The 16,035-nt window shown below is 42.3% G+C and overlaps 1 protein-coding gene and 1 long non-coding RNA gene across 2 annotated transcripts; one reads left to right on the top strand and one right to left on the bottom strand.

Moving 5' to 3' along the window:
* Window positions 1-512: 512 nt before the first annotated feature.
* LOC115101252 (developmentally-regulated GTP-binding protein 1) lies at window positions 513-12,499 on the bottom strand. The gene is made up of 9 exons (XM_029620600.2): window positions 12,272-12,499; window positions 2,805-2,928; window positions 2,495-2,670; window positions 2,291-2,360; window positions 2,000-2,169; window positions 1,745-1,875; window positions 1,370-1,537; window positions 1,115-1,237; window positions 513-838 (listed from the first exon to the last, which is right to left on the bottom strand). Exons 1-9 carry the CDS (start codon window positions 12,308-12,310, stop codon window positions 739-741), a joined length of 1,101 nt encoding a protein of 366 aa, XP_029476460.1. The 5' UTR covers window positions 12,311-12,499; the 3' UTR covers window positions 513-738.
* LOC115101254 (uncharacterized) lies at window positions 11,802-15,707 on the top strand. The gene is made up of 2 exons (XR_003859273.2): window positions 11,802-11,908; window positions 14,816-15,707. It is a non-coding gene; the product is annotated as an uncharacterized LOC115101254 (long non-coding RNA).
* Window positions 15,708-16,035: the final 328 nt, after the last annotated feature.

The raw sequence follows: 16,035 nt of genomic DNA, 5'->3' as shown, positions 1-16,035 counted from the left end.
CTGGTGCAACGCTATTCACTACTGTGGGTTATCGGTGTTTCTGAACAGCTGGGGTAGAATGTCCCCAGACTGCATCTGAGTGAATGAACTGATTAACCTTAGAGACTGTCTGTGCTGGAGAGGGGGTTGAATGCCAGCCTGACTGACTGTATCATCAATGTTATATAAATCAGTGGCCGACAGGACTTTAAAGCAGTTGTATTGGACACCGTGAGACGGTGTCTGGGTAAGAGGTATGGCTTAACTTCCAGAGGAGATGGAGATAAAATACACCCACTGTGTTTTAGGATGTATTTCAGAAGAACTGTCTCTCCAGTGAAAGTATAGACAGATGGAGCAGGACACACCCATGTCACTTGGACAGGATTTGGATGTGTTTCATATGAAGGAAAATGTGAATTTTATGAAGTTATGTTAATTCAGATTTGTTCAACATGAATAACATTGCATCTTTCCAGGCATAAACCCAATGACCTTTATAATGATCTAAAATAAAAGACGATGACTCCATATTAAAAAGGTCAGTCATTTTTATGGTGTTTATTTGATATTATTTTTGGATTCAAGGCCTCTTCGATGGATCACATACGGGCGTAAATGAGGGAGGGAAATGTAACATTGACATTCATATCATTTTTATTTTCGGTTTGAAAATTCCAACATAAAATTGAGAACAACAAAGACAGATGTTCTCGTGGATATGCTTGGGGGTTCATGATGCAGAGAGTCAGGAGACTTTTACTTTTTCACCAGCTGGATTACATCCTCATCTTCCATGACATGGTCTTTTCCCACCTTCTGGGGGTTGTGTTTCACTGAAGCACCCCATACCAGAGCACTGAAAGGACAGGAAGACAGAGTGTTAGAAAAATGCCAGGCAGGTGCAACATTGTGTCATATGTGTCTGTGTGCTGTGCTCTCCCTTGTAGGGTAATTCTACCATTATCATTGGACACCTAGTGGAAACTAAGTGCATTTGGTGATTTTTAAATGTTTTAAGGACATTATTTCTTACGGATTGTTGCTTTAAATCGGTTAAATACTGGGGTGGGTATACCTCAGTCTTTTCCAAAACATCAGCACAAAAGTCATTAGCTAATAATATAGTACTCACTATTTTAATTCTTTGAGGAGGCTTTTATGAATCTTCAGACAGAAGTCCTCCACTGCAGTATGTTCAGTAGGTAGAACGACTGGAGATGTGTAGTCAGGAAGCTGGCCTTTGGGTTTGGTGTATCTGGGGGACAACACATTCAAATAATGTATTAATTTAGACACAAACCACACATTTATCCAAGCAGTGTAATATGGATTCCAATAACCCTATGTCTCTTCTAGGGGCTGTTCGGTTGAGAGAGCGCCTCCTTACATGCGCACTAGGTGCAGGTAGTCCCACATCTTCTCCAGTAGGTCATCAAAGTTCCAGCGGGAATGGGCAGAGATGGGCACGCAATGGGGTACCTTGTAGATGATGTCCAGCTCTTCAATGGAGATCTGGTCGATTTTGTTGAGCACATAAATACAGGGGATGTACACTCTGGTGGGATTAAACAGAGCATGTATGTCAGCAGGTCTGTAGGGGAACGTTGACCATACTTTGGAATGGGGTATAGAAGTCTTTTTGGCTAAGGGGTATAGGTCAGACCCAATTCTAGATGAATGGAGGATTATGTCAGAAAAACATTAATTCCTGCTTAATCAGGAAGATTACATCCCTGAGCTTGTAAAGTGCTCAGCTGCTTACCGGTTTCCCTCCACCACGTCGATGAGGTCATCGGCAGTGGAGTCGCTGCGCAGGGTGATGTCAGCGTTGTGGATCTTGTACTCGGCCAGGATGCTCTTCACTGCGTCACCGTCCAGCTCACTCTGTGGACACTGGAGAGAAGGAGAGAGACAGGAATAACACCAGAGTAAGCCAGCTCTAAAAAGAGACAGAGACACAGAGAGAAATGGGGACAGATTGAGCTGGACGTGAAACCTTTATGTTAAACACACGTACTGTGACGGTGAAGTTGATGCCTCCTTTGTCCTTCTTCTTGAAGCCGATGTTGGGCGGCTGCTTGTTGAGGCGGATTCCGAAACCCTCCAGCTCGTGTTCAATCAGCTTCTTGTGGCCCAGAGGCTTCAGAACATCCAACACTATGAGGATCAGGTTGCAGGTCCGAGCCACTGGGAAGAGAAAGACCACAGTAACAAACTACCTTCAAGGTATGTGAGTGTGGCACATGTGTGCACTAAACTATCACATGTAGTTTGTGTATGGTTCTGATGCTTCACTGATGGTTATCACCTGCGATGACCTGTCGTCCTCTGCCCTTGCCATCTTTGGCCCCCTCGATGATACCTGGAAGATCCAGGAGCTTGGAGACACAAAAGTAGAATACGCATCCTAATACTAAAACATCTTAAATAGAAAAATAAACACAATTGTTACAGATTGGCCTCTGTTGGCCTTAAGGTGCCGTGTGAAAGGTACAAGACACATGTAAAGTACCTGTATTTTGGCACCCTTGTAGCGGATCACTCCTGGTACTGTGGTGAGGGTGGTAAACTCATAGGCCGCCACCTCTGAGTACACCCCTGCCAGGTTACTTAGTAAAGTAGACTTGCCCACTGAGGGGAAGCCTACAAACCCGATACGGGCGTCACCTGTTTTTGCCACATCAAAGCCTATACAACAGAGTGACACATTAGTATTCATTACAATGTGACATGAGCTTGTAAATCTCAACTTGCTACATCTCCACTGCACTGTTGTGTAGCAAAGGGACACATTCTAAAAGTGAACGATGATCAGGAGTCACCTTCCCCTGTGCCTCCTCCACTGCCTCCCTTTGGTGTGATAAGTTCTCTCCTCATCTTGGCCAGGCGAGCTTTGAGCAGCCCCAAGTGGTTAGATGTGGCTTTGTTCTTCTGAGTCCGAGCCATCTACCCAACACAGAAAGGATGCTTTAATCCATTCATATTCTACACAATACAACAATCGGGACTAGAATATTAGCTAGGCCTACTTGTTCAGAGCCAAGTTGTGTGATGGCTGGATTTCGACTGATCACTAATAAAGAAAACATATTGTCATCATGACACCAACACTACCATTACACTTGTTTATACTGAGCTGGACTGAGGTCGGAACGTAATCATGGTTGCATTAAGACACCGTGGTGCCGGCGCGATACATGGGTCGAAAAACGTACCTCAATGCCGTGATGGGATATGCCACTGTAGTGCACATTTGACCTTTATCCACAATGCTCCATTTAGAAGATTTAAATACATATACATACACACACACAAACAAACACACAACCGTTCAAAAGTTTGGGGTCACTTTGAAATGTCCTTGTTTTTGAAAGAAAAGTAAATACATTTTTTTGTCCATTAAAATAACATAAAATGTATCAGAAATACAGTGTAGACATTGTTAATGTTGTAAATGACTATTGTAGCTGGAAACGGCTGACTTTTTTAATGGAATATCTACATAGGCGTACAGAGGCCCATTATCATCAACCGTTTCAACCATGGACGAGCGGTTTGCTAATGTCAACATTGAACAGAGTGCCACATGGTTGCAGTGGGGTTATGGTATGGGCATGCATAGACTACGGACAACAAACACAATTGCATTTTATCGATGGCAATTTGAATGCACATAGATAATGTGACAAGATCCTGAGGTCTATTGTCGTGCCATTCATCCACCTCCATCACCTTTTGTTTCAGCATGATACTGCTGGGCGGCAGGGGAGCCCAGTGGTTAGAGCGTTGGGCTAGTAACCGAAAGGTTGCAAGTTCAAATCCCCGAGCTGACACGGTACAAATCTGTCGTTCTGCCCCTGAACAAGGCCCTGTTCCTAGGCCGTCATTTAAAATAAGAATTTGTTCTTAACTGACTTGCCTAGTTAAATAAAAGGTTAAAAAAATGCATGGCCCTATTTTGCAAGGATCTGTACACAGTTCCTGGAAGCTAAAAATGTCCCAGTTCTTCCATGGCCGGCATACTTACCAGACATGTCACGCATTGAGCAAGTTTGGGATGCTCTGCACAACAGTGTGTTCCAGTTCCGGCCAATATCCACAATCTTCGCACAGCCATTGAAGTTGAGTGGGACAACATTCCACAGGCCACAATCAACAGCCTGATCAGCTCTATGTGAAGGAGATGTGTCGCTGCATGAGGCAAATTGTAATGAATAGGGAGAAAAAGGAAAAAAACGCAGGGGGCAGCAGGTGTTTATTTAGCCTTCGCAGAAGGTAGGAACCGTGGTCACAGGCAGGCAATGGTCAAAAACAGGCAGGTGAATCAAAACTAGGACTGAAGGCTATAACTGGTTCTCACAAACGAGCTAGGAAAAGGCTTAGTAGAGTCAAAAAGAACAAAAGGCATAAACAGAATGAACTGAACTAAATAAGGAGCTGATGAGACCAGGTGAGAAACTAACACAGGAGAAATCAATGAACAAAAATGGAAGACAGGGCTATGTTCAAGGACACAACGAAACAGAACACAAGGTTGACTAAGAAAATAAATACAGAACCTTACAACCACAGGGCTCTCCAAAGAGTGGTGCAATCAGTCCATCACATCACTGGGGGCACACTGCTTGACCCCCAGAACATCTACACAACCCGGTGTCACAGGAAGAACAAAAAGATCAAAGACCTCAGCCACCCGAGCCACAGCCTTTTCACCCCGCTACCATCTAGAAGGCGGAGACAGTGCAGGTGTATCAAAAATGGGACAGAGAGACTGAAAAACAGCTTCCATCTCCAGCCCATCAGACTGTTAAACAGTCACCATTAGCTGGCATCCGCCCAGTACCGTGCCCTGAACCTTAATCACTGATACTAGCCAGATACCACTACGAGCGGCCTTAGACCGCTGCGCCACTCGGGTGCCAAAAACATGCGTTTTCTATTCATATACTGTCAATACACCATTGTTTATATATATATATACAGTGGGGCAAAAAAGTATTTAGTCAGCCACCAATTGTGCAAGTTCTCCAACTTAAAAAGATGAGAGAGGCCTGTAATTTTCATCATAGGTACACTTCAACTATGACAGACAAAATGAGAAAGAAAATCCAGAAAATAACATTGTATGATTTTTAATGAATTTATTTGCAAATTATGGTGGAAAATAAGTATTTTGTCACCTACAAACAAGCAAGATTTCTGGCTCTCACAGACCTGTAACTTCTTCTTTAAGAGGCTCCTCTGTCCTCCACTTGTTACCTAAATTAATGGCACCTGTTTGAACTTGTTATCAGTATAAAAGACACCTGTCCACAATCTCAAACAGTCACACTCCAAACTCCACTATGGCCAAGACCAAAGAGCTGTCAAGGGACACCAGAAACAAAATTGTAGACCTGCACCAGGCTGGGAAGACTGCATCAGCAATAGGTAAGCAGCTTGGTCTGAAGAAATCAACTGTGGGAGCAATTATTAGGAATTGGAAGACATACAAGACCACTGATAATCTCCCTCGACCTGGGGCTCCACGCAAGATCTCACCCCGTGGGGTCAAAATGATCACAAGAACTGTGAGCAAAAATCCCAGAACCACACGGGGGGACCTAGTAAATGACCTGCAGAGAGCTGGGACCAAAGTAACAAAGCCTACCATCAGTAACGCACTACGCCGCCAGGGACTCAAATCCTGCAGTGCCAGACGTGTCCCCCTGCTTAAGCCAGTACATGTCCAGGCCCGTCTGAAGTTTGCTAGAGAGCATTTGGATGATCCAGAAGAAGATTGGGAGAATGTCATATGGTCAGATGAAACCAAAATAGAACTTTTAGGTAAAAACTCAACTCGTTGTGTTTGGAGGACAAAGAATGCTGAGTTGCATCCAAAGAACACCATACCTACTGTGAAGCATGGGGGTGGAAACATCATGCTTTGGGGCTGTTTTTCTTTTTGATTTATTTCACCTTTATTTAACCAGGTAGGCTAGTTGAGAACAAGTTCTCATTTGCAACTACGACCTGGCCAAGATAAAGTATAGCAGTGTGAACAGAAAACAACATAGTTACACATGGAGTAAACAATTAACAAGTCAATAACACAGTAGAAAAAAAGAAAAAAAAGAGTCTATTTACATTGTGTGCAAAAGGCATGAGGAGAGGTAGGCGAATAATTACAATTTTGCAGATTAACACTGGAGTGATAAATGATCAGATGGTCATGTACAGGTAGAGATACTGGTGTGCAAAAGAGCAGAAAAGTAAATAAATATAAACAGTTTGGGGATGAGGTAGGTAAATTGGGTGGGCTATTTACCGATAGACTATGTACAGCTGCAGCGATCGGTTAGCTGCTCAGATAGCAGATGTTTAAAGTTGGTGAGGGAGATAAGTCTCCAACTTCAGCGATTTTTGCAATTCGTTTCAGTCACAGGCAGCAGAGAACTGGAACGAAAGGTGGCCAAATGAGGTGTTGGCTTTAGGGATGATCAGTGAGATACACTTGCTGGAGCGCGTGCTATGGGTGGGTGTTGCCATTGTGACCAGTGAACTGAGATAAGGCGGAGCTTTACCTAGCATGGACTTGTAGATGATCTGGAGCCAGTGGGTCTGGTGACGAATATGTAGCGAGGGCCAGCCGACTAGAGCATACAGGTCGCAGTGGTAGGTGGTATAAGGTGCTTTAGTAACAAAACGGATGGCACTGTGAAACTGCATCCAGTTTGCTGAGTAGAGTATCGGAAGCTATTTTGTAGAGGACATCGCCGAAGTCGAGGATCGGTAGGATAGTCAGTTTTACTAGGGTAAGTTTGGCGGCGTGAGTGAAGGAGGCTTTGTTGCGGAATAGAAAGCCGATTTTAGATTGGAGATGTTTGATATGAGTCTGGAAGGAGAGTTTACAGTCTAGCCAGACACCTAGGTACTTATAGATGTCCACATATTCTAGGTCGGAACCATCCAGGGTGGTGATGCTAGTCGGGCGTGCGGGTGCAGGCAGCGAACGGTTGAAAAGCATGCATTTGGTTTTTACTGGCGTTTAAGAGCAGTTGGCCACGGAAGGAGTGTTGTATGGCATTGAAGCTCGTTTGGAGGTTAGATAGCACAGTGTCCAAGGAAGGGCCAGAAGTATACAGAATGTTGTCGTCTGCGTAGAGGTGGATCAGGGAATCGCCCGCAGCAAGAGCAACATCATTGATATATACAGAGAAAATAGTCGGCCCGAGAATTGAACCCTGTGGCACCCCCATAGAGACTGCCAGAGGACCGGACAACATGCACTCCGATTTGACACACTGAACTCTGTCTGCAAAGTAGTTGGTGAACCAGGTAAGGCAGTCATTAGAAAAACTGAGGCTACTCTGTCTGCCAATAAGAATATGGTGATTGACAGAGTCGAAAGCCTTGGCCAGGTCGATGAAGACGGCTGCACAGTACTGTCTTTTATCGATGGCGGTTATGATATCGTTTAGTACCTTGAAGATGAAACAAGTCTTTTAGCATGACAATGATCCCAAACACACCGCCCGGACAACGAAGGAGTGGCTTCATAAGAAGCATTTCAAGGTCCTGGAGTGGCCTAGCCAGTCTCCAGATCTCAACCCCATAGAAAATCTTTGGAGTGAGTTGAAAGTCCGTGTTGCCCAGCAACAGCCCCAAAACATCACTGCTCTAGAGGGGATCTGCATGGAGGAATGGGCCAAAATACCAGCAACAGTGTGTGAAAACCTTGTGAAGACTTACAGAAAACGTTTGACCACTGTCATTGCCAACAAAGGGTATATAACAAAGTATTGAGAAACTTTTGTTATTGACCAAATATTTATTTTCCACTATAATTTGCAAATAAATTCATTAAAAATCCTACAATGTGGTTTTCTGGATTTTTTCCCCTCATTTTGTCTGTCATAGTTGAAGTGCCCCTATGATGAACATTTTGACACCTTGCAGTGTCCATGCCATCACAAATTTAGGCTGTTCTGAGGACAAAAGGGGTGTTGCTAATGTTTTGTACACTCAGTGTATATCTATTTATGTTCCGGACTCTGACATTGCTCATTCTTGGATTATGTGCGTATTACTGCACTGTTGGAGCTAGAAACACAAGCATTTTGTTGCACCTGCAACATCTTCAAATCTGTGTACGTGACCAATAAAATTTGAATAGATTGAAAGAAATTTGCAGTACAGTGGCATGTCCTATCCCTGCATTGAGGTACATTTTCCAACCCATATCTTGACCACACAAATAATGTAACCATGATTGCGTTCCGACCCCAGTGCAGATTGTCATGTAAAAATCTTCCCAGCATGAAATAGTTCTCAATCGTTCTGATTGTGACATCATGCTGTAAAATGTCTCCCAGGGTGAACATTTCCCCCCTTCGATAATTGCACGCGCATCTCTTTATGTGGATGGCTGAGCTTGTTTCTCTCACATCGTCCCTCAACAACGAAAAACTGTTCTGTGGGCACGCGCATTTGCTTCACACATCTGCCAATCAATGGTGGCCAGGAGTATTGACTCTGACCAATCAGAAGCTTGTGAAGTGTGAGGTCAGCATATAAATACCCAGACTTGTGCGTCAAAGTGCTGAGGGTTGATTTGAGGAGAGATTTAAAATAAAAAAAATAAAAAAAATGTACATTTTAATTTTTTTAAATTATTTTTATAAATATATATTTATACACTGCTCAAAAAAATTAAGGGAACACTAAAATAACACATCCTAGATCTGAATGAATGAAATATTCTTATTAAATACTTTTTTCTTTACATAGTTGAATGTGCTGACAACAAAAATCACACAAAAATGATCAATGGAAATCAAATTTATCAACTCCACGTACCTGTATGACCTCCCTACAACGCCTGGGAATGCTCCTGATGAGGTGGCGGATGGTCTCCTGAGGGATCTCCTCCCAGACCTGGACTAAAGCATCCGCCAACTCCTGGACAGTCTGTGGTGCAACGTGGAGTTGGTGGATGGAGCGAGACATGATGTCCCAGATGTGCTCAATTGGATTCAGGTCTGGGGAACGGGCAGGCCAGTCCATAGCATCAATGCCTTCCTCTTGCAGGAACTGCTGACACACTCCAGCCACATGAGGTCTAGCATTGTCTTGCATTAGGAGGAACCCAGGGCCAACCGCACCAGCATATGGTCTCACAAGGGGTCTGAGGATCTCATCTCGGTGCCTAATGGCAGTCAGGCTACCTCTGGCGAGCACATGAAGGGCTGGGTGGCCCCCCAAAGAAATGCCACCCCACACCATGACTGACCCACCGCCAAACCGGTCATGCTGGAGGATGTTGCAGGCAGCAGAACGTTCTCCACGGCGTCTCCAGACTGTCACGTCTGTCACATGTGCTCAGTGTGAACCTGCTTTCATCTGTGAAGAGCACAGGGCGCCAGTGGCGAATTTGCCAATCTTGGTGTTCTCTGGCAAATGCCAAACGTCCTGCACGGTGTTGGGCTGTAAGCACAACCCCCACCTGTGGACGTCGGGCCCTCATACCACCCTCATGGAGTCTGTTTCTGACCGTTTGAGCAGACACATGCACATTTGTGGCCTGCTGGAGGTAATTTTGCAGGGCTCTGGCAGTGCTCCTCCTTGCACAAAGGCGGAGGTAGCGGTCCTGCTGCTGGGTTGTTGCCCTCCTACGGCCTCCTCCACATCTCCTGATGTACTGGCCTGTCTCCTGGTAGCGCCTCCATGCTCTGGACACTACGCTGACAGACACAGCAAACCTTCTTGCCACAGCTCGCATTGATGTGCCATCCTGGATGAGCTGCACTACCTGAGCCACTTGTGTGGGTTGTAGACTCCGTCTCATGCTACCACTAGAGTGAAAGCACCGCCAGCATTCAAAAGTGACCAAAACATCAGCCAGGAAGCATAGGAACTGAGAAGTGGTCACCACCTGCAGAACCACTCCTTTATTGGGGGTGTCTTGCTAATTGCCTATAATTTCCACCTGTTGTCTATTCCATTTGCACAACAGCATGTGAAATGTATTGTCAATCAGTGTTGCTTCCTAAGTGGACAGTTTGATTTCACAGAAGTGTGATTGATTTGGAGTTACATTGTGTTGTTTAAGTGTTCCCTTTATTTTTTTGAGCAGTGTATATATTTTTTAAATAGATTGCAAAGACTTGGGAGCTACGGTTTCGATTGACAGTGCCTGTTTGTTAGTTAGCTATACATACAAGTTCAAACGGCACACCTCTGAGAACAAGCCATCTTGACCAGTTTACAGCTAATTATGCTAGCTAAATATAGAGAGAAACATCTGCACCAGTTTAGCCATCCATACAGACGTGTGTGAAATTATTTCACACTGTGAACATTTTTACAACAAAGTTACAATCAGAACGATTGGGAACAATTTCAGGCTGGGAAGATTTTTACATGACACAGGTCAGTGTAAACAAGTAACCAAAGATTTTCATAACTAACCAAAGACAGACCACTGCCTGTCATTTCCAGAACAAGCAAGGTGGGCAGAGCCAAGCGCAAGCTAGCGAGATCCTATTGGCACGTTCTAGCATGTGAGTCATTCCAATTTAAAAAATAAATAAATAAATAGGATTGACACACACTGTCTCCGATAAGATTAGCATTCCTGAAACATTATTTTGTTTGAATATTAAGCTAATTGATTGCGCTCAAATTTGCCATAATAGGTTTCATATAATCTTCAATAAATATAGTACCCAGCATCTGATTTGGGCCATAATTATTCCTAACAATTAGTAAGACATGAGGAATCCAATAAAATTATAAAAAGGTCACCAAACACATATAGATGTTTTCTAATAATTGTATTGAAAAACATGACTACAATGCAAAGGTTTATAATTGTATTATTTTATTAGGGTTGTGACAAGATTTTAGTCACTATCCCATTTCTCCATCAAAGTTTTGGGTTTGTAGGAAAAGTCTTCATATGAGAATTGCACCATACAGATAGCCCTCTCAGAGAGCTGCTATTTGTTGGACTTTTCAAGGAGAGTTGGGTTGACCACCACATTTATTTTCATCAGGAGCAAAAGATAATAGTTTTCTACACAAAGTTGCAAAGAAAATGTTGTGACAGTAGCAGGAAAAGCAGCATCTAGCGGGTAAAACATGGTAACATGAATTCATGGTAAATAATGCAAAAGGACTTCAATGGTTAATTGATCTAAACAGGGGGGACTAAAGATCATCAGATTCACATGAAATACATTACAAAGGACGAAGAAGCAATACTCCAAGCCGCATCTCCATACCAGTTGTTAGACATAGAAAAACGATTCTGTATACTGGTTGATGGGATGGTATTGGCGGGTGGGGGTTCTGGAGCTGGCATTTGACTATTTTATTGGATTCCTCATGTCTTACTCAATGGTAGGAATAAGTTTGGATTTAATCGGATGTTGGGTACTATATTTGTGGAATATTATGTGAATCCTATAAATTAAAAGGGCCAATTTGGGTGAAATCAATTTTCTTAATTTCTCAGATCAAATTAAATGAACAAAATGACGTTTCACAAAAGCTAATCTTATGTTTCTAACTTAAGAAACAATGTCAGAACAATCTGACATGGTGGGTGTCATGGCTTGCTGAAATGACATGGAATGACCCATATATTTGCACGTGCAGTCCAAAAAGAAACAAAAAATGAAAACTATGGCAAAGGGTAAAGTCTACAAAAACTTTGTCCATAACAGTTTACGGGTTTGGGAACAGGAAACTGTATTGAGATCAAATGTTTCATCGATGAGAAAATGAGCAGAATTTCGGTCAAAATCTATCTTCTCCCACTGCCGGCCACAGCTGGACTTCCTCTTGTCACCATATTTGGTGGTGAGTGGAAACGCCAACCAAATGCTTCGGATTTACACATCCGGTGAAACATCTGGCTCACTGTTCCATCTGTGGCGTAAAGGTAAGGTTGGTATCTTCAGACAACTAGTTACCCTGCCAATAATAACACATAGCCAGCTAAAGTTAACTACTGTAGCCAACTACGTTAAAATCATAGACTAACGTAGAGTTGAGAATTCTTAGCAAAATAACACCCAGCTATGCGCAGACTCGGTGTCTGCCATCATATTATGTTATATATAATATATATATATATATATATATATATTTGGGGGGGAATCCATTGTAACGCTACATCCTCAATTGGCCAAGTTAACTTTAGCCAACTATAGTTGCTCGCTCCCTTAACGTTAGTCAAGTAGCCAAGCTAAAACGTGAATCACAACTAACGTCAGCTAGCATTCGCTACCGTTAGCGAACTTACCTCGGCCTCAATTTCTGCTATTTTGGCGAGTAAACTCATCTTGTAGCTGGTCCTTAGATGATATCACATAACGATTAAATCACGCAAGCATACAATGGCAAACTAGCAAAAACTAACACTCATGTGTTCAACCTGCGGCTCTCGCTAGGAGGAAGAGGCAGCCGGCAAACCAAAGAAACTCGATAGCAAACCGATAACTCAAAAAACGGCGACTCCGTTGGCGCTACCTACCGGAATTAAGTTGTTTGCAGGTTTATGTAAGTTTGCTGACTTTACATATTCCATGTAACAGCAATGACATACACTTTGCAGAAATGATGTAACACATTTCAGGTTTGGATTTGACAAATCAAACGAATGTATCTGACACTGCATAACTAATCACATTAAAAGGCTACTGCATGCTCTCTCTCAATTCAATTTCAATTCAAGGGGCTTTATTGGCATGGGAAACATATGTTTACATTGCCAAAGTAAGTGAAATAGATAATAAACAATACAAAATTTACAGTAAACATTACTTACAAAAGTTCCAAAATAATAAAGACATTTCAACTGTCATCTGTGTATATACAGTGTTGTAATGATGTGCAAATAGTTAATGTACAAAAGGGAAAATAAATAAACATAAATATAGGTTGTATTTACAATGGTTTTTGTTCTTTACTGGTTGCCTTTTTCTTGTGGCAACAGGTCTCTCTCACCCCAGTCAAATGGTTTAGTATTAGTAATGCACACACATCTGGTAAATATGCTTTTTTTTATTGTTTCATATTTTGTTTGCATACAGTACATAATCTCTCAAAAGTTTCTATGTTGCTAAAATTTCTGGATTGACTGCCAATGTTTGAAAGCTCTAAAACCAGCAACAGTACATTCAACACTGTAGATGGCATTGAGCTTTTGGTTGGTTGGACAATGTCATTGCAGGAAGTTGACTAGATAAATGCCCATCGGATGATCATGGCACACTCATCTAACTTCTGAAAACCTTGCAGAGGGAGGGTGCATATTGCCAAAATGTGTATAACTGGTGGAAGTTGACCTTTATTTCCCTTTATGACTGGCTAGTGGCCAAGCTATTGCTGTTTTAAACAAAGGGACAAAGCTTTGTTGAAATCTAATTCTATAATCTTGAGCACCTACAATATTTGCACAATTACATGTGTCAGAGATATTTTTATTTTTTGCAGTTAGGTTTTGACATTTTAGTGACCAGACCCAGCCTTCTCTAATACAGTAAATTGCTATACCATCTTTTATACATTCCTTTTGAATTAACAATGTGTATTCCCAGGTATCTTAACCTTGGTCCTGGATGGTTTAATGGAAGATATGTTGAATATGCTGCATTTCACCTCAACCAATGAACGTTTTACATCATATCTCTCCGTCATTATTTGTGTTGAAGACGTATGCTGTAAGAGGTGTGCGGAGGTGTGCTTATCCTCATGAAAATACAAAAATATGAATCGACTTTCAAATGTGGCTACAGAGTTATTGGTTTGCATTGCATCCAACTATTGTTGCTCAGTTGAGGCAAAAACCAGCATAAATACTAAGTGCTTCCAGGATAAGGGTTTGAGATATGTTGAGGAAAGAGAAAACTGTGTTTGTGATAATTGAAAGTATTCATTTCAGTAGCCTATCAGTTTTAAATTGAGGTCCCTTTGTGGTACATAGCATGAGGGCTTTGACTTGAGTCCTCTTCACTAATAATACTAATTAATTGACAATTGACCATAAGTCCATGCCCAAACATCTACATTTTTCTTATTTTAATGAGCAACACAGATTTATATCATACGTCAGTCAGCATTGAAGTGCATTGATTAAAAAGTAAGTGCAAAAGTACAGATTTAGATGCATTCATTTTGATAAGAGGATTCAATTGTTTGCAGTGTGGCCCCAAAAATAGTCATTCTACAGGGGCATTCTGCAAAAGAAAAAACTCCATAGTTTGATGCTGTTTCTAACCTAAAATATATATTTCAAGCTCTATATGGTACCTCTGAGTGACAGTATGTGGGTGCATTCTTGTGCTGCCCTCTGTCTTCATTTCAGTCATGTCCGTGAAATAGCGCTTTTTCCTCAATAAAAAGTATTACTGTAATGCTTGCTGATTGATAGGTCCCGTGATTTCTCAGCTTGCTTTAAGGAACACGGTAACTGAATCAAGCCAGCAAAAGCACAAAGTCCGTGAGAAGAAGCACTTATTTTAGTGCATTATCTTCACAACCCGGCCGGTAACCTTACTGTCCTAAAACTGGCTACCTCTGCATAGAGATGGAGTATAGTTCTGATCACAGCCCCCCATCGATAGGCCTAATAGTTTTTACTGAGGAAAGCATCATTTTCTATGATCATGTCACCAGAGCAAGGATAACATCTTTTGAGGTAATAAAAATAAACAGCATCCCTTTTAAAATCCATTGTCCCAGTAGCTCGGATTCTGTCATCAGAATTTGGATAATACTTATTGAAACCATAAGGCTTTACAATAAATGCAAGTTGGCCATATGATGGCAAAAGTCTTCTCTGTAGGTGTTCCCCTTAGACTCTAGCTGCTCTCGGAGGAGGTGGGTGGTGCAGTGGAGGACGACCTCCGTCTGGACACGGACTGCGATCGCTCAGGGCTGTGTTTGTTGTACGGCTGGAGCTGCACCTCCAAGAAGTCCCTGTGCTGCTGGCTGATGACCTGGCTGATGAGTCCTGGCAGGGCTTGCAGGTTCCCCAGCAAAGTCTCCAGCTTGGTCTCCAGCAGGGCGATCCTCTTCTCCATGTCCTCCCCTCTCTCGTTCAGGTCTGAGATCAGGTCATACATGATGTTCTGAGTCTGGAGGAGGAGAGACACTCAGTCATAGTAAGAGGGTGAGACCCTTCCAGAGCATGGGGTGTTTTAGGCTAGAAGTTGCAGGCAATTGTAAAATGATTTGTTTTATTTACCTTATTTTGTATATTTTAATAACCTTTATTTACACAGGCAAGTCAGTAAATAAGAACAAATTCTTATTTACAATGGCAATCTGTCCAGAGCCATTTGAGGGGCAAATCCTAATTTTGTCACATTTTCACTTAGTCATGGATGTCAAAAGGCTAAGTGAAAGTTTGACTGAAATTGAAGTTATGAGTTGCCCCTTAGTTGAAAAGAACCAGCATGAAATGTATACTTCTTAAAAGGAACAGCTTGTGAATAATTTGATTATCAGTTGCATCATTCTAAGTATCTATTCATGCCACTGTTTCCCACTACAACACTAAACTGTTCCCTGGAGATGTTGATTTTTTTCAGATTATTAGTCTGCCCTCCGTGGCAGAACTGAACTCAGTCTGCAGCTATTCTCAGTGCTACAAGACAACTGTCTCTGTCTTTTCAACCATCTTGAAAAAGTGTTAAGAAATATAATAAAATGTGTCTGGATACGGGCAATTCAAATTTCACAGTTCTCCATCACAACAAACAAAACCTGATGCTGTAGATAAGCCAATAAAATATTACTTGATAACTTGCAGAGAAATTCTGCTGTATACACTTACTAACTTCTGGACCAGGAAGTTGATCTTCTTCCTCTCGACACATGGCATGTTACCAAACAGTGAGATATCCAGTTCCCGGGGGGGCTGGAGATTGGGAGAGGGCTGCTGTGTACTGAGCTAATGTTCACTATGAGAACAATCGCTGCCAGCATGTGGCCAATGCCATCCATCCATCCATCACTTACCTTGTCCTTTCCTCATTTGGGGTAGGAATAATGGGCTGGGTG

This window comes from Oncorhynchus nerka, linkage group LG19 (genome assembly GCF_034236695.1).
Source record: "Oncorhynchus nerka isolate Pitt River linkage group LG19, Oner_Uvic_2.0, whole genome shotgun sequence".
In the NCBI taxonomy this organism is placed as follows: domain Eukaryota; kingdom Metazoa; phylum Chordata; class Actinopteri; order Salmoniformes; family Salmonidae; genus Oncorhynchus; species Oncorhynchus nerka.
The sequence above is the reverse complement of the archived record's forward strand: the minus strand, read 5'-3'. Positions and strand labels throughout refer to the sequence as shown.